At 40.9% G+C, this 23,093-nt stretch overlaps 1 protein-coding gene across 2 annotated transcripts in view; it reads right to left on the reverse strand.

The window, feature by feature from the left end:
- ipo11 (importin 11) overlaps positions 1-22,874 on the reverse strand; it is a 234,206-nt gene extending 211,332 nt beyond the window's left edge. For both annotated transcript variants that reach the window (XM_036980135.1, XM_021606535.2), the window contains exons 1-4: positions 22,733-22,874; positions 9,442-9,591; positions 5,940-6,040; positions 3,704-3,776 (exon numbers count right to left, since the gene is read on the reverse strand). In XM_036980135.1, coding sequence (XP_036836030.1) covers positions 3,704-3,776; positions 5,940-6,040; positions 9,442-9,579 — 312 coding nt within the window. In that variant the 5' untranslated portion in view covers positions 9,580-9,591; positions 22,733-22,874. The remainder of the gene's footprint in view (positions 1-3,703; positions 3,777-5,939; positions 6,041-9,441; positions 9,592-22,732) is intronic.
- Between the last annotated feature and the right edge of the window lie 219 nt (positions 22,875-23,093).

The raw sequence follows: 23,093 nt of genomic DNA on the forward strand, positions 1-23,093 counted from the left end.
GTTCTGTTTAGCCTTTAGCTTCTGAGGCTTTTCTCTATCAGGCCCAAACAATCAGAATTTTTTTTCCCCTCCATCTTTAAATAATGGAGCTTTTCGCATCTGCCACTCACTAAGCCTCTCCTCACTGGCCCAATTATTATTTGATGATACATTTGCCTCTTTTGCTCACCTACAGGAAAAGTTCAACCTCCCCCAATCCCACTTTTCCCCCTATCTCCAGACTAGGAACTTTGTCAGTGCTAACACACCTGAATCTTTGAGCTAAACTAGCTTCCTAGGGGCGCAAATTCTCATATATATGCAAATCATTAATGACTTACAGAACCCTTCTTTTGTGCCTTTAAAGACTCCTCTTTTAGCACTAGCCTCATTCAATTCAAGATGGTTCACCGGATCCACTGGTTCGGGGAAAAACACTCTCTGATTTTGATCCCGTGTCCGATGTAAAACGGAACCAGCCATGTGTATCATGTGTTTTGGGGCCGTCACAAACTGTCAGGTTTCTGGGAATTAATATGATTAATGTGACTTCTGGAAGCCTTGTTCATCTTGCCCTGTAAAACACTAAAATGTGAGCTTGTTTTGCCCTGTTTTCTATTTTGTTTATGCTTACAAAAAAAACTTTTTTTAATAAAGCATTTTAAACTTTATTTTTGGTTCAGTGGATGCTTGGTTTGTGGCCATGACTATCTGAGTGTGAGTGGTTGCATTTCTCCACGCCTATCCCTTGTCTGTTTACAAGAACAAAGGTGAGGTGTCCGCTCTGTCCCTGTACTACAGATGCCCTTTAACCTTTGTAGCCTACTGCCCGGTGTGTTTAACTTGTCTAAAGTACGGTATCTTTATAGCTAATCTTTTTTATTTTTATTTTTTCTAGTTGAGTATATTATTTATATTGTTTTGTGTTGTCTGGTGTGTAAAACTGAATAAACAGAGTATAAAAAAAAAAGTTCCTTGGTGTCCACGTCATTAAGGACCTATCATGGTCCATACATACGAACAAAGTTGTGAAGAGTGCACCACAAAGGAGGCATCCCCGTAAGGTCAGATTCCAACTGTTTGGAATCTGACCGCAAGGTGATACAGAGAGAAGTGTGTACAGCCCAGTACATCACTGGGGCCAAGCTCCCTGCCATCCAGAACCTCTATACCAGGCGGTGTCAGAGGAATGCTCTAAAAATATGGAAAGACACCAGCCACACAAGTCATTCACTGTTCTCTCGGCTACCGCATGGCAAGCGGTACCGATACACCAAGTCTGGAACCAACAGGACCCTGAACAGCTTCTACCCCCAAGCCATAAGACTGCTAAATAGTCAACCAAATAGTCCGGGTAGCTATCTGCATTTACCCTTTTTACCTCAACTACCTCGTACCCCTGCACATCGACTCGGTACTGGTACACCGTGCACAGTATTCAGACTCCTTGACTTTTCCACATAACGTTATTCTAAAATGTACACAAATATTTTTCTTTATCAATCTACACACAATAGCCCATAATGACAAAGCAAAAACAAAAATAAATATGACATTTACATAACTATTCAGACCCTTTACTCAGTACTTTGTTGAAGCACCTTTGGCAGCGATTACAGCTGAGTCTTCTTGAGTATAACGCTACAATCTTGGCACACCTGTATTTGGGGAGTTTCTCTCATTCCTCTCTGCAGATCCTCTCAAGCTCTGTCAGGTTGGATAGGGAGCGTAGCTGCACAGCTATTTTCAGGTTTCTCCGGAAATGTTAGATCAAGTCCGGGATCTGGATGGGCCTCTCAACGACATTCAGAGAATTGTCCCAAAGCCACTCCTGCGTTGTCTTGGCTTTGTGATTTGGGTGATTGTCCTGTTGGAAGGTGAACTTCACCCCAGTCGGAAGTCCTGGGCGCTCTGGAACAGATTTTCATCTAGGATCTCTCTGTACTTATCTCAATCCTGACTAGTCTCCCAGTCACTGCCACTGAAAAACATCCCCACAGCATGAGGCTGCCACCACCATGCCTCTCCGTTGTGATGGTGCCAGGTTTGCGCCAGATGTGACACTTGCCATTCAGGACATAGAGTTCGATCTTGGTTTTATCAGACCAGAGAATCTTGTTTCTCATGGTCAGAGTCCTTTAGGTGCCTTTTGGCAAACTCCAAGCAGGCTGTCATGTGCCTTTTACTGAGGAGTGGCTTCCGTCTGGCCACTCTATCGTAAAGGCCTGATTTAGTGGAGTGCTGCAGAGATGTGAGAATATTCCAAAAGGACAACCATCTCCACAGAGGAACTATGGTCTAAGCTCTATTAGAGTGAGGATCATGTTCTTGGTCACCTCCACGACCAAGGCGCTTCTCCCCCGATTGCTCAGTTTGGCTGTATGGCCAGCTCTAGGAAGAGTCTCATTCCATTTAAGAATGATGGAGGCCACTGTTTTCTTGGGGACCTTCAATGCTACAGACATTTTTTGGCACCCTTCCCCAGATCTGTGCCACAACACAATCCTATTCTGAGCTCGACGGACAATTACTTTGACCTCATTACTTTTTTTGCTCAAACTTCCCCTGTAAACTTTTGGACCTTATATAGACAGGAGTGTACATTTCCAAATCATGTCCAATCAACTGAATTTACCACAGGTGGACTCCAATAAAGTTGTAGAAACATCTCAAGGATGATCAATGGAAACAGGATTCACCTGAGCTCAATTTGTATTAATAGCAAAGGGTCTGAATGTTTATGTAAAATAAGGTAGGTTTTTTATTTACATTTGGGGGAAAAAAATATAACTATTTTCAATCATTATGGGGTATTGTGTTTAGATTGCTGAGGATTTTAAATTTATTTAATCCATTTTAGAATTAGGCCGTAACGTAACAAAATGTGGAAAAGGTCAAGGGGTCTGAATACTTTCCGAAGGCACTGTATATAGCCAAGTTATTGTTTTCATTATTACGTGTTATTACTTTCCTATTATTTATCCATTTCCTTTCTCTCTGCGTTGTTGGGAAGGGCCCGTAAGGAAGCATTTCATCTGTTGTTTACGAAGCATGTGAGAAATAACATTTGATATCTTGCTAGGGACTGAATATGGGCCAATAAGCTTCTGTAAGAAGTGTCACTGCACTGACTGCACAGATGGCAATAAATCTCAATCGTATTTGTATGTGAAGATAATTGGTGTGATCGGGCAAAACTCACTTATCTGCATTACAGTCATAGCAGAGGGAGAACAGGGACATTGATCAAGATGCATTATGGCAAGCTGAGTGTTCTCTTCATTTTGGATTTTTGCTTGTGCATGCATGCAGCACACTCTCTCTGAGGCATTTGGTGGTGATGTGTCATAAGGTTACACTATATGCAGCCTTAGGGGGAGATTAACTCTAGACCGCACACACATCATTGGATCACGGCAGATTGCTGACCGAGTCAACCTCCTTTCCAGAGGGGTGACAGAGAGAGGAAGAGACAGGTGAGACACAAGGGGCTAGAATGGCTGAAATGCTCTCCATTTGAACACAGACAGCCACTGCTACTAGTAGAGAGGTATCCCTAGGTAGGGGTCCCTGTTGACGTATGGCCACTTCTCCAAGACAGAGCCAAATGGACATACTGGAAAGCTGTTTGGGAGTGTTCTACTTAGTGATGGTTGTCGATGAAATAATGCTCCCCCGAAAGGGACAAGTCATTGGTTGACAGCTCACGCAAAAAATGACTGACCTGGTTGACGGGCTCGTTGAAGTTGGTGATCAGGCCAGCTCGCAGCGACGTCTTCTCATCTTCTGACAGAGCACTGGACGGACACACACACACAGAACTAGGTTACAAAATAATGCCAAACATCAACGCAAACATCTTTTCAATACTCAATATCCATTTTGAATTAGTTGACTGCTTCAAATGTGTTATCAGAAACGCTCTCCACTCTGATGGAATTGTTTGAGGCCTCAATATGCCAGAGGAAAGGAGGGGGAGGCACATTGACCGTGTGCAATTCCTGTCAAATATCACCATCTGCTTCTTTAGTGAGGCGGTCAGCGAGAATGACCCTAGTATTATTACATTTCCACACCCTTCCATTTGAGAGGGAGAGGAAAGCCATGGCATTATCAACTGCCTGACACAGCACCCAGCTGATATCCTGTGAGAGACGCCTTCTGCTTTGAATCCAATTTCCCCAGGGAGAGAGCTAGCGCCACAGCGTAGGCTTTAATATAGAGGGCTGATACGACATGAAGATGACAGAGAGCAGCAGTGAGGGATAGCTCTGTCCCTGTATGAAGCTATTGTATACACTGTCCCGGGCTAACACTAGAACTGCTAAAGCAGTCATTTTGACTGCTCATAAATTAAACATTTTTAAAGTCATACCCTCCTCCGTTCTTGACTATTCCTAAATAAGTCTATATAACACTGTCGTTGTTAGAATTTTAAATATCACAAACATAACTGGGGTTTTAACCAGTTTTAGGAGGGCATGTCATTTTTTGAATGGTTTTTCCCCGTTGCCCCTACTTCTCCCCACATTTGAAAGTGCAGTACCCAGCTGATGATCACCTTGATAATTAACTCAAAAACTGAAACTAATTTCACACATAATAGATTAAATAAATTAAGTAAGGTATGATGGAGCGAATGGGTGAGTTGAGTGAGGGGAAGCGAACTATGCATAATTATGTAATTATGTGAATGAAGAACAGGGCGAGCTAGTCTATTGTATTGATCTGTTCTAATTATAATCTCAAAAACGGTATGTACCCTATATCAGTCCAAACAATGTGTTTTTTGGTTTTTACATATAGCCTACAGTAAACTAATGAAAATGCTATTGTGTTATTTGATATAAAAATGGTATTCTAATTTTACCCATGGCCTTCATAAAACATCAATTTATAATCTTTTCAATAGCATATATGAAATGTATTAATTACACGTATAGAATATTGCAGTCAGAATGACTGCTCATTAGATTGAAGGAGGTCCCTCGAGGCCTAGCGGTTCTATTGTTAGAGGAAGCGGGAGAGAGAGAGGGGGGAGAGGGGAGGGAATCATGGAGAGGTAAGAATGTTAAGAAGAGTGAGGAAGGGAAGGTGGCAGCGGTGGATGAGAAAATAGGAATTGAAGCAGGAGAGAGAGGGGAACAGGGAAAGGAAGAGGGAGGGCTTGATTGAGTCTCATCCTTTTTGAAGAGAAACAGAAGAGAGGGGATTAAGTGAAGTGTAATGTGAAGAAGGGAAGAGTTGCCACATCCCATACAAAGTAGCAGAGATCCTAACCCCGGTAGAAGTTTGTGCGACAAGCCCGCAGATAAATTGTAAATTGGGCAACTTCTGTAGGCACTGGGTGCATTAAGCGCAAAGCAATGGCCAGGAGTTCATTGCACCTTCCACAGCAAGCAGAGGTTGACAACGGCTTTGTTCGACAAATGATAATGAATTACCCACACCTACAAAAGAAAAGAAGGGGGGACTTTGGAAGGAGAGCACTAAAAAACGAAAGAATAGCTGGAGATTGCAGAAGCAGAACTGATTGTCTTTGAGGTGAGGTGGTTAAAAACAGTCTTTGTTCTGTGGACCTGTAGGTGAACTTGAAAAATTAAGCTGGTCAGCAATCCCATAGGTGTGAATGGAGAATTACCATCCCATAGGTTGTGTCTGTACAATACTATCAGTATGGCCTACACTAGATGGACTTAAGAGAATGGCGCCAATGAATAGCAATGTGAGCTCACAAAACACACACAGCTGAGCCCAATCGATTGGCAGAACTTGCCATTAATACTGAAACGTGATGATGGGAGAGGTATAACAGGTGTGGGGAAATATTTGTTTTATCGTAAAAATGGCGAGATGACAGATAAGACGAGACAGAACCATAAGGAAAGTGAAAAGAATGGCGAGAAGAACGGAAAGAAGCAAGAGAAGAAGAAGAGGGAGGTAAAAGAGAGAAGGCTTACTTTGGCGCGACTCTCCTCCAGTACCTGTCGATGCCGTTTTTGAAGTAGAGCACGGCAAGCCATCGGACGTTAACATCCAACATGTGGTTGTTGAAGATATTCTAGAGGAAAGAAAACACAGGCCAGCGTTTAAATAACTTAGTAGATGGGAGGAATCAATATTATTTAAATCACTGTGATAATGTCCTTGGCTGCAGCTGGAATTTCACAGCTATCCAAGGAGTCCTTTCAGAAACTACACAAAGTGCTTACATTCTTGGGTTAGGGTCTGGTTTGGAATTGGGCATTCTTATGGACGGTAGCGCCCCACCTGGCCAACATCCGGTGAAATTGCATAGCGCCAAATTCAAAACACTGAAATACTCATAATAAACATTCAAAATATACAAGTGTTATACATCGGATTAAAGTTTCCCTTCTTGTTAATCCAGCCACTTTGTCAGATTTCAAAAGGGCTTTACGGCGAAAGCATACCATGCGATTATCTGAGGACAGTGCCCTGCTTACAAAAGCATACAAACATTTTACAACCAGGGAAAAGAATTACAAAAGTCAGAAAAGGCGATAAAATTAATCACTTACCTTTGATGATCTTCATATGTTAGCAGTCACAAGTCCATGTTACACAATAAATGTTTGTTTTGTTCGATAAAGTCCCTCTTTATATCCCAAAAACTTGTTGGCGCCTTTGTTCAGTAATCCACTGGCTCAAAGGTAGTCACGACATGCAGACGAAAACATCCTAATAGTACCTGTAAAGTTCGTCAAAAGATGTTTATAATTAATCCTCAGGTTGTCTATTGTCCAAATAATTGATGATATTTCAACCGGACAATAGCGTCTTCAATAGAAAAGAAAAACAACGAATGGTGCGCAATCGGTCACGCGCTCAAAACAGCTCTGGATCATTTAGAGTCCACTGATAGAATGTTCGAATTCTTCCTCATTTTTCAGAATACAAGCCTGGAACAATGTCTAAAGACTGTTGACATCTAGTGGAAACCATAGGAACTGGAATTTGGGTCCTATTCAAATACATATTGTATAGGCATTCAATAGAAAAGTACCCACATCAAAAATATCCCACTTCCTGGATGGATTTTACTCAGGTTTTCGCCTGTCATATCAGTTCTGTTATACTCACAGACATTATTTTAACAGTTTTGGAAACTTTAGAGTGTTTTCTATCCAATACTACCAGGCATATACATATCCAGTTTACTTTGGGCACATTTGTCATCAAAACTTCAAAATACTGCTCCCTACCCAAGAGAGGTTAATAAAGCCACACTGGCTGGCTGCTTATCTTAGCTGTCCTACAAGGTTTTGAGTGACAAAGCGAGAACCCAAACTTTGGGCTCATTAAAAAAAAGATGTACCAGCATCCGATGTGAGTTCGGGGGAGGTGGGTGTGCATGAGAGGGGCATGCTGGGAGCTTGCAGTCTGGAGTACGCACCTGGCGCCAGACTGAGACAATCACAGCAGAGTGCTGCCACACTCCACTATACACACACACACTTCTCTCAGCAGGCGAATTGAAGGGTGAAGCTGCGTTGAGTAGCGAACCACAGGGGTGAGTGGGGGCAGAGTACAACAACGTTCTCTGTTATTAACTCAGTCCTGACTGTCTGAATACAGCAGAGAGTTCTAGGCTCAGAGCGATTCAAACGGTGTTGTTCTGTGGGTAAAAAAAGCAGAACCTGGCAGTGCAGCCTCAGTTGGGTGGCTGATGTGGCTATGGTTGCAAAGGGAGGATATATTACTGGAAACTTTCAAAAGTTTACCATTAAACTACCTGAATTTTGGCATCTTTCAAAGATTTTACGTAATCTATCACAAGACATCCAGTGGCCCCTTTGGGTACATCAGACTATCACAGGTGTCTGTAATAATCTCTGGCCCTCTGTGTGGCCTCATCACATGTAAAATATATGAAATATTGTGATTTTAAAATAAATACAAAGCTGCAAAAAAACATTCACCTAAACATAAACCATCAACTTAGTGAATACAAATGTATATTTTGTGTGTGTTTTTTTTTTTACTATGTCAATATGTATTCGCTGTCAATGTTTTGTCATTGTCATTTTTGTGAAAAAAGTCAAGTTGGAAGAGTTCATTGAAAAGAATACCTCTGTGGATTAGATGCTTTTTAAATTAATTAGGCTATTTTCTCTTGAACCATAAGGTCATGGACAAAGATGCAGTGCATTCAGGAAAGACGAATGTAATCGCTGCCAAAGGTGACTCGACAAAGTACTGAGTAAAGGGTCTGAATACTTATGCAAATGTTATAGCAAATTTCAAGTATAAATTACTAACGTTTTTATTTTTATTTAACCTTTATTTAACTAGATAAGTCAGTTAAGAACAAATTCATATTTACAATGAAGGCCTACCCCGGCCAAACCCTAACGACGCTGGGCCAATTGTGTACCGCCCTACAGGACTCCCAATCACGGCCGGTTGTGATACAGCCTGGAATCGAACCAGGGTCTGTAGTGACACCTCTAGCACAGATACAGTGCCTTACACCGCTGCGCCACTCGGGAGCCCACGTTAAAAGAGATTGCCATAGATTTTCTGTTTCGAAAAATTACTGAAGATTCTGGAAACGTTGGTAAATTACGGGTAGCTTTGCAACCCTAGGAGTGGCTAACAACCACCTACTGTAACAAGGTATTGGATAGCTGATGGATAGAGATCAACAAAGACCATCTACAGTACACTTACTGAATGAGGAGAGATGGTGAGGAGGATGGGACAGATTAGATTTCTTTACAGCCTCTGTGGAGTATCACACACACACAGTATCCTGCTACTATGGTTTACCCCATGGCTCTAACAGCAGCACAGTGACACATCAACCTGGGCTAGACTGGGGCATTGTGTGTAACCTAATGGTCTATCATTTGTGACAGGGACTAATGCAATGTGACAATGAGATAATGACAGTCAAGGTTAGTGTACAGCTGAGCACCAGTGAGCATCCCATCTATTTCTCTGTCACTATCTCTACCATTCCTGTTAATTTTTTTTATTTTTATTATTATTATTGTAGTGAGGGTGGGGTGATTTGTTAGTAGTGATTGTAATCAGGGCAAAACTGCCCACAGATATTATATATGGAAACCACACAAGCTGATCGCCGATGCCGTTGTCGCTGCTGCTGTTGTTATTATTGATATCATTGATATCCAGCCTTCTTTGACATTTGAGAACCCAGTTGCATAGTCACATCCCCACAGCTTTGCATAAATCAAGATGATCCAAAACCACAAGAGAAGCATGTTGGGCCCACAGAAGGCCTACCTTTTTAAAAATGTCTGCATTGACCCAAAACTTTCTGGCCCATATCCTATCCATCATGTAATAATTAGGGGAACAATCTTAACTTGAGGAACTCAAAGCTTTGCACAAATCAATGGATGATGTGTGGTAAGCTCCAGTATAGACGTTGGTGCCTGTGTTTACCTGTGTGTGTGTGTGTGTTAGACATACCAGCAGTACAGAATAGAAGCCAGGTTGTGTCTCCCACTGTCGTAGCTGCTCCTCAGCAGGCTTCAGTAGAGCGGTATCCTGACTGGTGGCCTGGGTCAGGGCCTGTAGGACCACCGAGCTGGCACTCTCCATATCCATACCTAGAGACGCCTGAGGGTTAGAGAGCGAGAGAGAGGACAGGGGTGGAACAGAAGGGGGAGTGGAGAATGAAAGGGAGAGGGGAGATGGAGACAGAGGGTGAAGAAGAGAGAGAGTGTGAGGGGAGAGAGAGAAACAGTGAGAAGGGTTCAGCACCACCTTCGCATTACATTTTTACAGTAGGAATATGGAAATGAATAAACTTCTGTAGAAGGCACAAGGCAGACATTATGCCTGCACAAATAGACAAATTAACAAAGGAGATCTTTACATGCCTCTTCATCCCACCATCCCCCCCTCCTGCCATCATCACGGTCCTCTCTCGCTCTATAACAGATCACACTGTAAGTAAAATCACTCAGAGGCTAGAATGGTAGTCCCAATGACGCAGGCAGGCACAGCCTGACACAGCAGAGCAACACACCTGGTCCTCATGCAGGCAGCTCCCTTTGCAACTTAGAATGATTTCCGTCAATCCTACAGTCGAAACTGCCCGACTTGTTAATTTCAAAAAGGGAGACCCGAGTCAATCTCCAATGTTACTCAGAAGAACTAACAATGATACTCCCCGAAAAAATAGGATATACAGCTCTCTGTCTGTACGGCACAACTTTCAATTATTCCTCAGCATTGCCTGAAATAACTTTAAATGTTTCATGTTTTTACTACCCATTTGAGAACGTCTACATCCCAGCAGATTTGGTTGTTTTTAGGGAGACAGGGAAGTAAAAAAATATAGTAAAAAATGTTCCTGTCAAAAAACTAAAATCTGCTTTACCCAACTGTGTGGAGACCGAAGGGGCCCCCGGTGTTATGTAAGCCTGAGACCAGGTTTGATCATTTATAAGTCTAAATTGAATTAATGATGATAGACACACAGGAAGTTTATCTTGTTACATAGACGCCCAAACCACTTTTTGATTCAAAACACAATGGTGAGTTCTATAACCAGTAATAAATCAAATGGCACATTGGAAAACAACATCCTAGTGGTTAAAGTCAAGATGCTGCTGCATGTATATAGATAATATCCCCATAATCTAAAATAGATGTAAAAATGGTGTGGACAATTTCCTTCCTATTAACAGAAGTCAGACCTTGAACTTAAACTTCATCACCAGCTCAGTAACATGACAGTTTGTCATAAAGCCAGATACCAAGATATTTGTAGGATGGAAGGAAGTCAATTTGTGTACCATTCAAACTCGTCATTACAAATTCATTTAAATGTGGGTTATGGGACCTACAAGCTATATAAATAACATTGGTAATTCAGTAACAAATATATAGCTTGATTAACATTAAGAATACCATTTACAAAATAACGACAACAGCCACCCTCGAAGCAGCGTTACCCATGCAGAGCAAGGGGAACACCCACTCCAAGTCTCAGAGCGAGTGACGTTTGAAACGCTATTAGCGCGCACCCGGCAAACTAGCTAGCCATTACACCTCGGTTACACCAGCCTCATCTCGGGAGTTGATAGGCTTGAAGTCATAAACAGCTCAATGCATGACGCACAACGAAGAGCTGCTGGCAAAACACACAAAAGTGCTGTTTGAATGAATGCTTATGAGCCTGCTGCTGCCTACCACCGCTCAGTCAGATATTTGTATGCTCAGTCAGATTTTATGCAACGCTGGACACGCTAGATAAACTAGTCATATCATCAACCATGTGTAGTTAACTAGTGATTATGATTGATTGTTTTTTACAAGATAAGGTTAATACTAGCTAGCACCTCACTTTGGCTTACTGCATTCACGTAACAGGCCGTCTCCTTGTGGAGTGCAACGAGAGGCAGGTGGTTATAGCATTGGACTAGTTAACTGTAAGGATCCCCCGAGCTGACAAGGTGAAACTCTGACGTTCTGCCCCTGAACGAGGCAGTTATAACCCACCGTTCCTCGGCCGTGTTCTTAACTGACTTGCCTAGTTAAATAAAGATTAAATAAAAGTGTTTTAAAAAAAATAATAATAATTAAAAAATTTGGCCAAATAAGTGTCCAAAAATACTGTTTTGCAAGGAGGAATGGGAAAAAATGTCAGTCTCTCGATGTGCAAAACTGATAGACATACCCCAAGCGACTTACAGCTGTAATCACAGCAAAAGGTGACGCTACAAAGTATTAACTTAAGGGGGCTGAATAATTTTGCATGCCCAATTTTTCAGTTTTTGATTTGTTAAAAAAGTTTGAAATATCCAATAAATGTCGTTCCACTTCATGATTGTGTCCCACTTGTTGTTGATTCTTCACAAAAAAATACAGTTTTATATCTTTATGTTTGAAGCCTGAAATGTGGCAAAAGGTCGCAAAGTTCAAGGGGGCCGAATACTTTCGCAAGGCACTGTGGCTAATGAGTCAGTTAGTCTAGCCTTGGCCCAGACTTGATTTCTTATCTAGAGGCGGTCAGAGTACAGGACAGTACCATGGATTAGTTTGTTTTTTGACTCGGAATCGCTTGAAAGGGGCATATTTATCAACCAGAGGTAACAATGGATGAAAAGTGGCAAAACAGTGTCTGGTATGCAGCTAGTATAAAACAGCTCTGCATAACAGATTATGATGGAATGCCTGGGGTGAGAATTTCCACTTACACAGTAGACCACAGCAATAAATATAAATATTTTGGCTTATGGACACCTTTAAGAAAGCATTATGACATAAAAGGTCTTACATAAATAGCCCCTTTTTTTTGCCCATCACATCTGAAAATGTTGTAGTTCGCAATGGCAACATCCTTATCCATAATCAAATTATTCAGCCAGGTCTGTGAGATAACCAGAACTTCTGGGCTAGTGTCATGCACCCAGACATCCATCCAGAAAGTCCAGTTTAGACATCAGGCTTCACACATTTATATGTAACAGTCCAAGCCCTCTGCGGGGCTTGAAAACAGCAGGAGTATCCATGGTGACAAGAGTCAATTGAACTGGATGAGATAGCCACAATAGGCTTCCTGATTGGATTCAAAGTTGCAGAGCTAACCGTAGAATTCAGGTAAATGTGCACAAGATTACTATGGACAATACCACTATGCTTGTGGACACATGTAGCAAAACATAAGCTTGATATAATTATATTAATAGCATAGGTGGAGCAAACAATAGTGAGCAGCTAACAGCGCTATCAACGGAAATTTAATTAACAGGCACAGAATGGCCATTTACAATACCCTATAAACATGGGAAGCTGTGGTGGAATTATATCGCTGCGATTTAATGAGAGTAGATACATTTGAGGAGTTAAAGGCAACGAAAAGTCAAAATCAGGAATTTCATGAAATTTTATATTTCGATTTAACCAGATCAAAGTATAATAACCAAAGTATGAAAAATGACCGTCGCTTCTACATTGACAAAGTGTGATCATAAAAAGTTACTGATCCTTGCCCATGTCAAACATTTGGATTCAGGAGGGGGGATTATTAAGTGACGTCACTCTAACTCATTTTAATATACCAATGGTAACATGATAGTCGCTTACCTAATTTAAGTACCGGCTTATAACCAACATTGGAGAAGGCATGTTAGCGGAAGGGCGTGGTTTATATAGCTACTCTACTGGTGCCAAAATTTTACTGTAGGGTGTCAGCAAATATAATTATAAGTTTACACTATTCATCTATGGCAAAGATACTTAAGGCGTGCCAAATGGGAGATGTATATAAAAAATAATGTAAAAACAATTGATGCAATTTCAATGTTGTTTGTTTGTGTATCACCAAATTTGCTTGAAAGGATTTTACGGCATCCAAGTTTCTTAACATAGGCGTTTCAAAGAGCTGTCAGCCAAGATTCCTGCCCAACTCAGCCGGTCTTCTCAAACATCCTGGTAGTTAGCTATGAGAGATAAAGTACTTTTTCTCAGGGAAAAATATTATGGGTGACATTTAGTCACTCAAAAGGCTATTTTACATGGGAATCAGCATGACTGTTCACAACCTTTAAAACGCTTAGGCATATCAAATAGGCTAGGAGAGTAAAATATATGATAATGTAAACGGGCAATCCGGGAAACATACATGTTTTTACTTTTAATACACACACACACACACACACACACACACACACACACACACACACACACACACACACACACACACACACACACAAAGCTATGCTCCCTCACGTTTTATCCACATATCCCTTTGAAATTCATAGACAACACTGCATATCTCCAGCAATGGATAAAAGCCACTCGTACACCAGCACTTGTGCCATAAAGCTACAAGAACAGAGATCAGAGCGCAACGTGTGCAGGGGAAGGCCTATTCAGTAAGGAAATCAGCTTTGCTAGACTGCCATCTAGAGGCATGAAGAAATTAGAATCCAAAACACCAAACAAGAGAGAATGCTGTTGTGTAGGCCTACAGAGTAGCCTATGGTGATAGATGCTAAACTCAGTACAAAGAAGTGATAAATATCATACAGCAGCATATTGCAACACGTTTTAAACTAACCCAAGCTGAATCTCAATAGCCTTTCCTCGACTCCTTCTCCAAACCTTCACTCACTTCCTACTCAGTCAGATGGAAGTGAGAAGAGGATTCAAGGAGAAGAAACAAGTATAAGAGGAATCATGCTTGTTAGCAATGAGTCATGGCTGAAAAATGCATTTAAATTCACTGCCAAAAGAACACATTAGAACACATTTATTTACTTATTTTTAGAGAAGAAAAAAATTGAGATGGAAAAGCGTTTCCAGTGTAAACTTAAATGACTAAAATCAGTTGACAGTTTCAAATGACAGTTTCAAGTTCCTTGGTGTCCACATCAACAAACTACAATGGTCCAAACACACCACGAAAGTCGTGAAGAGGGCACGACAATGCCTTTCCCCCTTCAGGAGACTGAAAAGATTTGGTAATTCGATTAATTGGAATGACCGATTAATTAGGGCCAATTTCAAGTTTTCATAAGAATGGGTAATCGGCAATTTTGGATGCCGATTATGGCTGATTATATTGCAATCCACGAGGAGACTGCGTGGCAGGCTGACCACCTGTTACGCGAGTGCAGGCAGCAAAAAGGTATAGAGAGAAAAGGTCCTATAATAACTATAATCTAAAACTTCTTACCTGGGAATATTGAAGACTCATGTTAAAAGGAATGACCAGCTATCATATGTTCTCCTGTTCTGAGCAAGGAACATAAACCTTAGCTTTTTTACATTGCACATATTGCACTTTTACTTTCTTCTCCAACACTTTGTTTTTGCATTATTTTAACCAAATTGAACATGTTTCATTATTTATTTGAGGCTAAATTGTTTTTATTGATGTATTATATTAAGTTAAAATAAGTGTTCATTCAGTATTGTTGTAATTGTCATTATTACAAATAAATAAATAAATAAAAATTGTCCGATTAATCGGTATCGGCTTTTTTTGGTCCTCCAGTCATCGGTATCGGCGTTGAAAAATCACAATCGGTCGATCTCTAATCAAGACCTGTTCTTGCCGGAAAGACCTGTGGCCGGATGAAACACATCCACTCGCACCTATTGCCCGTTATTCATGGTCCTCCTGAACCAGCCCTTGGTTATTGATAAATCAGGAAGTCAGATTTCACCATTTAAATTAGTGATGCACTGAAATGACATTTTTGGCCGATACCAATATCCGATATATTCCTTGCCAAAACAAACAACACCGATATTAAAATGTAAAGGCCTTTTAACTATTTAACTGTATTTGAATGCTTAACACACACACACGGACGCAGTGGTCTAAGGCACTGCACCTCCGCACAAGAGGTGTAATACAGTCCCTGGTTTGAATCCAGGCTGTATCACATACTTCCGTGATTGGGAGTCCCATAGGGCGGCGCACAATTGGCCCAGTTTCATCCGGGTTTGGACGTCATTGTAAATATGAATTTGTTCTTAACTGACTTACCTAGTTAAATAAAGGTTACACACACACCACACTGACCAAAAAGTTATTTGGTGGCATTTACACATGTCCCCATTACCAGTAAATCATCATCAAAACCTATTTCTTTCACTTACTTGCTGTGCTGTTTCGTTGTTCATTTGTCATTTCACACTCAACCAGGATTTCATCATAAATTGCCTTGCAAAAGCATTCATCCCCCTTGGCTTTTTTCCTATATTGTTGCATTACAACCTGTACCTTAAACTTATTTTTATTTGGATTTCATGTGATGGACAAAAACAAAATAGTCAAAATTGGTGACATGAAATGGAAAAAAAAGTCATTTCAAAAATTGCTAAAAAAAAATTAACTGAAAAGTGGTGCGTGCGTGCATATGTACAGTTGAAGTCGGAAGTTTACATACACTTAGGTTGGAGTCATTAAAACTTGTTTTTCAACCACTCCACAAATTTCTTGTTAACAAACTATAGTTTTGGCAAGTCGGTTAGGACATCTACTTTGTGCTGACACAAGTCATTTTTCCAACAATTGTTTACAGACAGGTTATTTCTCTTTTAATTCACTGTATCACAAGTCCAGTGGGTCAGAGGTTTACATACACTAAGTTGACTACAGCTTGGAAAATTCCAGAAAATTATGTCATGGCTTTAGAAGCTTCTGATAGGCTAATTCACCTGAAGTCAATTGTAGGTGAACCTGTGGAAATATTTCAAGGCCTACCTTCAAACTCAGTGACTCTTTGATCATGGGAAAATCATGGGAAAATCAGCCAAGAAAAAATAATTGTAGACCTCTACAAGTCTGATTCATCCCTGGGAGCAATTTCCAAATGACTGAAGATACCACGTTCATCTGTACAAACAATAGTAGGCAGGTATAAACACTATGGGACCACACAGCCGTCATACCGCTCAGGAAGGCGATGCGTTCTGTCTCCTAGAGATGAACGGACTTCGATGCGAAAAGTGCAAATCCATCCCAGAACAACAGCAAAGGATCTTGCGAAGATGCTAGAGGAAACAGGTACAAAAGTATCGATATCCACAGTAAAACAAGTCCTATATCGACATAACCTGAAAGGCCGCTCAGCAAGGAAGAAGCCACTGCTCCAAAACCGCCATAAAAAAGTCAGACTACGGTTTGCAACTGCACATGGGGACAAAGATGTCACTTTCTGGAGAAATGTCCTCTGGTCTGAGGAAACAAAAATAGAACTGTTTGGCTTGCAAGCCGAAGAACACCATCCCAACCGTGAAGCACGGGAGTGGCAGCATCATGTTGTGGGTTTGCTTTGCTGGAGGGATTGGTGCACTTCACAAAATAGATGGCTTCATAAGGCAGGAAAATTATGTGGATATATTGAAGCAACATCTCAAGACGTCAGGAAGTTAAAGCATGGTCGCAAATGGGTCTTCCAAATGGACAATGACCCGAAGCATACTTCCAAAGTTGTGGCAAAATGGCTTGAAGACAACAAAGTCAAGGTATTGGAGTGGCCATCACAAAGCCCTGACCGCAATCCTGTAGAAAATGTGTAGGCAGAACTGAAAAAGCGTGTTCGAGCAAGGCCTAGAAACCTGACTCTGTTACACCAGCTCTGTCAGGAGGAATGGGCCAAAATTCACCCAACTAATTGTGGGAAGCTTGTGGAAGGCTACACGAAACGTTTGACCCAAGTTAAACAATTTAAAGGAAATGCTACCAAATACTAATTGAATATAAACTTCTGACCCACTGGGATTGTGATGAAAGAAATTAAAAGCTGAAATAAATCATTCTCGCAACTATTATTCTGACATTTCACATTCTTAAAATAAAATGGTGATCTAACTGACCTAAAACAGGGAATTTTTTACTAGGATTAAATGTCAGGAATTGTGAAAAACTGAGTTAAAATGCATTTGGCTAAGGTGTATGTAAATTTCCGACTTCAACTGTATTCACCACCTTTGCTATGAATCCCCTAAATAAGATCTTGTGAAACCAATTACCTTCAGAAGTCACATAATTATTTAGATTGCACACAGGTGGACTTTATTTAAGTGTGACATGATCTGTCAAATGATTTCAGTATATACACCTGTTCTGAAAGGCTCCAGAGTCTGCCACACCACTAAGCAAGGGGCACCACTAGAAGTATAGAAGTACAGATCAGGGTTGGGTTATAAAAAAAACACCAGAAATTTTGAACATGCCACAGAGCACCATTACATCAGTTATTTAAAAATGGAAAGAATATGGCACCACAACAAACCTGCCAAGAGAGGGCTGCATTAATCAGAGAGGCAACAAAGAGACCTAAGATAACCCTGAAGGAGCTGGAAAGCTCCACAGTAGAGATTGGAATATCTGTCCAGAGGACCACTTTAAGCCGTAGAAAAGTACAAAAATAAGCAAACACGTTTGGTGTTCACCAAAAGGCATGTGGGAGACTCCCCAAACATATGGAATAATGTACTCTAGTCAGATGAGACTAGAGCTTTGAGCTTGAGCTTTTTGGCCATCAAGGAAAATGCTATCACTGGCTCAAACCCAACACCTCTCATCACCCCGAGAACACCTTTCCAAGAGTGAAGCATGGTGGTGGTAGCAGCATCATGCTGTGGGGAAGTTTTTTATTGGCAGTGACTGGGAAACTGTTCAGAATTGAAAATATAATTGATAGCGCTAAATACAGGGGCATTTTTTAGGGAAACCCGTTTCAGTCTTCCAGAGATTTGAGACTGGGACGGAGGTTCACCTTCCAGCAGGACAACGAACCTAAGCATACTGCCAAAGCAACACTTGAGTGGTTTAAAGGGAAAACATTTAAATGTATTAGAATGGCCTAGTCAAAGCCAGATCTCAATCTAATTGAGAATCTGTGGTATGACTTAGATTGCTGTACACCAGCGGAACCCATCCAACTTGAAGGAACTGGAGCAGTTTTGCCTTGAAGAATGGGCAAAAATCCCAGTGGCTAGATGTGCCAAGCTTGTAGAGACATACCCCAAGAGACTTGCAGCTGTAATTGCTGCAAAAAGGTGGCTCTACAAAGTATTGACATTGGGGGGGGTGAATAGATATGTGCGCTCAAGTTAAGTTATTGTGTCTTATTTATTGCTTGTTTTACAATAAAAAATATATATTTTGCATCATCAAAGTGGTAGGCATGTTTTGTAAAGCAAATGATCCAAACCCCCCCCCCCCAAAAAATGGATTTTAATTCCAGAATGTAAGGCAACAAAATAGGAAAAATGCCAAGGGAGTGAATACTTTCTCAAGCCGCTGTACATGTCAAGCAGTGACATTTCAGCTCTGTCTGTCCTCTTCCTTAGTGTGCACTGTCACCGTGTCCGTTTCCATCTTGTCCAGCTGTGTATGTAACATTTCACATAAACCCTGTTTGTCCGTATCGAAATAGCGGTCCTTGTACTTAGCATCGAGCATGGAGGCGACACAGTAAAGAGGCTCAGAAAATGCCCCATCGCTTGTTCACAACCTGTGTCGGCAGTTTTGTTGAGCAAAGTTACCGGAGTTACACAGTAATAATATCACTGCTATTAGCTTCACGACATACTATGGAATGCCGTTTGGGTCTTTGATTGTCAAAAAATATATGTCAAATAACACAATTTGACGCGTTAAATAAGCATTTAATTTGACACGTCAAATAACACAGTTCTATTATAGAATGTTGTGTGTTCTGAATTTGCATGTGCAAGCCAAGCGCCACCACTACTATCAGTAGCACTGTCAAAGCTGTACAAAATTTGTCTGCAAACAAGAAAACACCGGCCATGAACGACGAGTTTACAATACTGAGTTGGTAATAAAGCATTATTTGTTGGGCCGCACCTTCTGGGGTAGCTAGCTAGCTTCAGCTTGCTAGCACCAATACAACCAGCATGAAAACAATGACCAGTAGAAACTGCAGTAATTTTCACGATTTTTAGCAATGATTTGGGAATCCTAGTGAGTAAGTATTAGCTATACTTGTTGTTCGCCTATTGAAATTGAACTTCAGTTCATGGAAATAAATAGCAGCCAGCTACTTAACCCTGTTGCCCAAAGCTAACGTAATTAGCAGCCAGCTTGCTTCATCCGGCTAGTGAGGCTCAACCAGACCGGGTTATGTGTTGTGAAGCTAGCCACAATAAGGATTAGGCACAATAGTGGAATTTGTGGTTTGCCTTCAAAATAAAGGTACCTCTGAAAGTGATGGTTACAATTGGAGGAATCATGCCATATTTAGACTAGATAATGTTAAACAAGGTTGGAATGGGAAGCTATGAAATGGGGTATCAGTCTACCCAATATATTTTTTCGCCAACATCCTCCTCAGAGTTATCAGACTCCAAAACATCCACGCGGTATTGTTTTTCCTCGGGAATAGTGTTTAATACACATAGGTTGACAATAAATGTGCTCAATTCAGTTGTTTCAGAGTCCCACAATTAGAGCTACGACACTAATGTTCTCTGGGTGTCACTGAGTAAACCCATGTCATTGATCCACAATCCATAGGTAAGGCTGTACAGTGAAACAAGTATGCCCCCAATGCAATTATAAAGTATAATATATCCAGTGTGATTACAACAGATTGTGAAATAAATTTTATATAACATTCCAACTTTGTTTAGCATGATCTATTCAATTATGGCATAATTCTACTATTTGTATTCATTTACATCACTGTCAATTACTTACTTTTACTTTGAAGGCTAAGCGCAAAGTCCACTATTGTGGCTAATCCTTATTGTGGCTAGCTTCACAGATGGGTCTGACCATTAATCAAATAAGAAATGTCTTATAAATTAGGGTTATTTTAGATTACACCTAGCTATATAGATATCTAGCTAACAGATGTCGTTATGCTATGTTTTTGGGGAAGAACATTGCTTGCATCTTGAGCTAGCTTTTTTTATGACCAGCACTATAAGTACGCGAGACAACTTTACCAGCATCATAGCATACGTATAGATGAATCATTCTGACATATGAAATACGAGTGATAGTGTAATCAACGTGTAATAACGTAAAAAATGTATGAACACGTTAAATGTTTACGTGACATGCAGTTATATACAGGTCCTGATAGGTCAATAAGCTTAATTGACATGTAAAATAGTGTTATTTGACACATAAAGACCCAAATGGCGTTCCATAGAAATCCTGGTTGAGAATGAAATGACTGAACAAATTAACGAACCAGCACAGCAAGTAAGTGAAAGAAATAGGTTTTGATTATGTTTTACTGGTAATGGGGACATCGTCAATGCCAAAAAAGTCTGCTGTGCGGACCGAGCAGTCAACAAGTCGAGCAGTCATTTGAAAGAGTTTGAAATATATTTGTATTTGTTTAACACCTTTTTGGTACCTACATGATTCCATATTTGGTATTTAATATTTGTAATGTCTTCACTAGTATTCTACAATGTAGAAAAAAGTACAAATAAAGTAAAAACCTTGAATGAGTAGGTGCCCAAATTTTACAGGTACAAAATATTACAATTTTGCATATGGCTTCCCCATCCATATGTAAGGCTTGCTTTATATGTAAGGCTCCGTATGTACGTTTATTTTTAATTTTATATACTTCTGGTACGTTCTTTCACCCTCTCTCCACTGGGATTCTCTGCCTTTGACCCTATTTACGGGGTCTCAGTTACTGGCTTACTTGTGCTCTTCCATGCAGTCCCTAGGGGGGGGATGCGTCACTTGAGTGGGTTGAGTCACTGACGTGATCTTCCTGTCCGGTTTTGCCCCCTCAGGCTCGTGCGGTGGAGGAGTTCTTCGCGGGCTACTCTCAGCCTTGTCTCAGGGTAGTAAGTAGGTGGTCTGTTGATATCCCTCTAGTGGTGTGGGTGCTATACCTTGGCAAAGTGGGTGGAGTTATATCCTGCCTGGCTGGGTATCATTGGACGGGGCAACGGTGTCCGCTGACCCTGTCTCAGCTGCCAGTATCTATGCTGCAATAGTATATGTGCCCGGAAAGCTAGGATCAGTCTTATATCTGGTGTCCTGTGTGAATTTAAGTAATTCTCTCTCTCCCTTCCAAAGGACCTGAGACCGAGAATCATGCCTCAGGACTACCTGGCCTGATGACTCATTGCTGTCCACCTGGTCGTGCTGCTGTTCCAGTTTCAACTGTTCTGCCTGCAGCTATGGAACCCCTGACCTGTTCACCGGACGCGCTACCTTGTCCTGGACCTGCTTTTTTCCGTCTCTCACTGAATGCTCAGCTATGAAAAGCCAATTGACATTTACTCCTGATGTACTGACCTGTTGCACCCTCTACAACCACTGTGATTGTTATTTGACCTTGCTGGTCATCGATGAACATCTTGAATAACAATCTGGCCATGTGCTCTCTGAGGTTTTAGGCTGGGTGTCTGTATTCACACTTTGTGACATCTGCTGATGTAAAAAAGGGCTTTATAAATACGTTTGATTTTATTTGATCAGTGGGTGATATTTGTACGTTTCATTGGAGTGTGCTTACACAGATGTGCTCTCGAAACATTAGAATATCAAGAACAATTGGAGTTTGTTTTGTTGGTGGTGTAGGCCTGTGTAAACTAAAAGACGTATCAGAAATGTCAGAATTTCTGATTCAAATCGCATTGCTGGGAGTATCATCACGAGCAAGAGTCCCGTCATAGTTAGACAGATGAAACATAGCTAGTTTCACTGCAAGATGGATATGACTAACGTTAGCCCTCGTGCTAGCTATAAAATCAAAACAATGATTTGGCTTATCTGACCACCCCCACTAGCCTCAACTCTCAAGGCACATTCTGCAGCTGGAAAGCTTCATACCGTTGGGCTCTTATTATAATAAAAATAGAGCTAACGTTAACTAGCTACAATACACACCTAAAATATATTTTTGCTATTCTGCAAAGCTGTCATATACATAACTAGCTACAGTAGCTAACATTAGCTAGATACCTAAACTAGAGGGACCTTGCTAGCTAGCTACCGTACGTCGGTTATTTAAAAAACAAAATCGTTGGAGAATTTGCCCTCAGTATCTTGGTAGAGACTAGAGCGCTAAATTTGCTTCCTACGTTTCTTTCATGTAACGTTAGCTAGGTGAATTGTCAACACAGACGCGGAGGAAGAAGCTTGGAAGAAACGTGTCTGTCAACTAGCAAGCTAGCTAACGTTAGCAACATCCTTGTAAAGATAGCTAACACGACTTAAGGGGGAGGCTTTCATTTGCGAATGACACACTTTTGCAGATTGCAGTCACAAATTAAGACTCACCTAAGAAATGATATCTTGATAGAAACACTGAAACTTGACTAATCTTGTGTCAGCTGTTCGCAGCTACAAACGCACACGCTGTCGCTTGGAAGGGCGCGATCCACAGCAAGCAAGACGCGTTTTGATGACGTACAATAGTGCCTTACCACCAATAGCTTAACTTAAGTTATTTTAGATCGTGTACATAAATACATGTCTGTGCCACCACCAGCTTCACTAAAATACTAAACTTTTGATCTCAAATCCTAAATGCTGAAGTATAGAGACATTTTAAATGTTAGCTTCATTGTCCAAATCATGCAGTCATGGTCCAAATACAGTGCCTTCAGAAAGTATTCAGACTCCTTAACTTTTTCCACAT

The sequence above is a fragment of the Oncorhynchus mykiss genome, chromosome 6, assembly GCF_013265735.2.
Source record: "Oncorhynchus mykiss isolate Arlee chromosome 6, USDA_OmykA_1.1, whole genome shotgun sequence".
NCBI classification, from domain to species: Eukaryota; Metazoa; Chordata; class Actinopteri; order Salmoniformes; family Salmonidae; genus Oncorhynchus; species Oncorhynchus mykiss.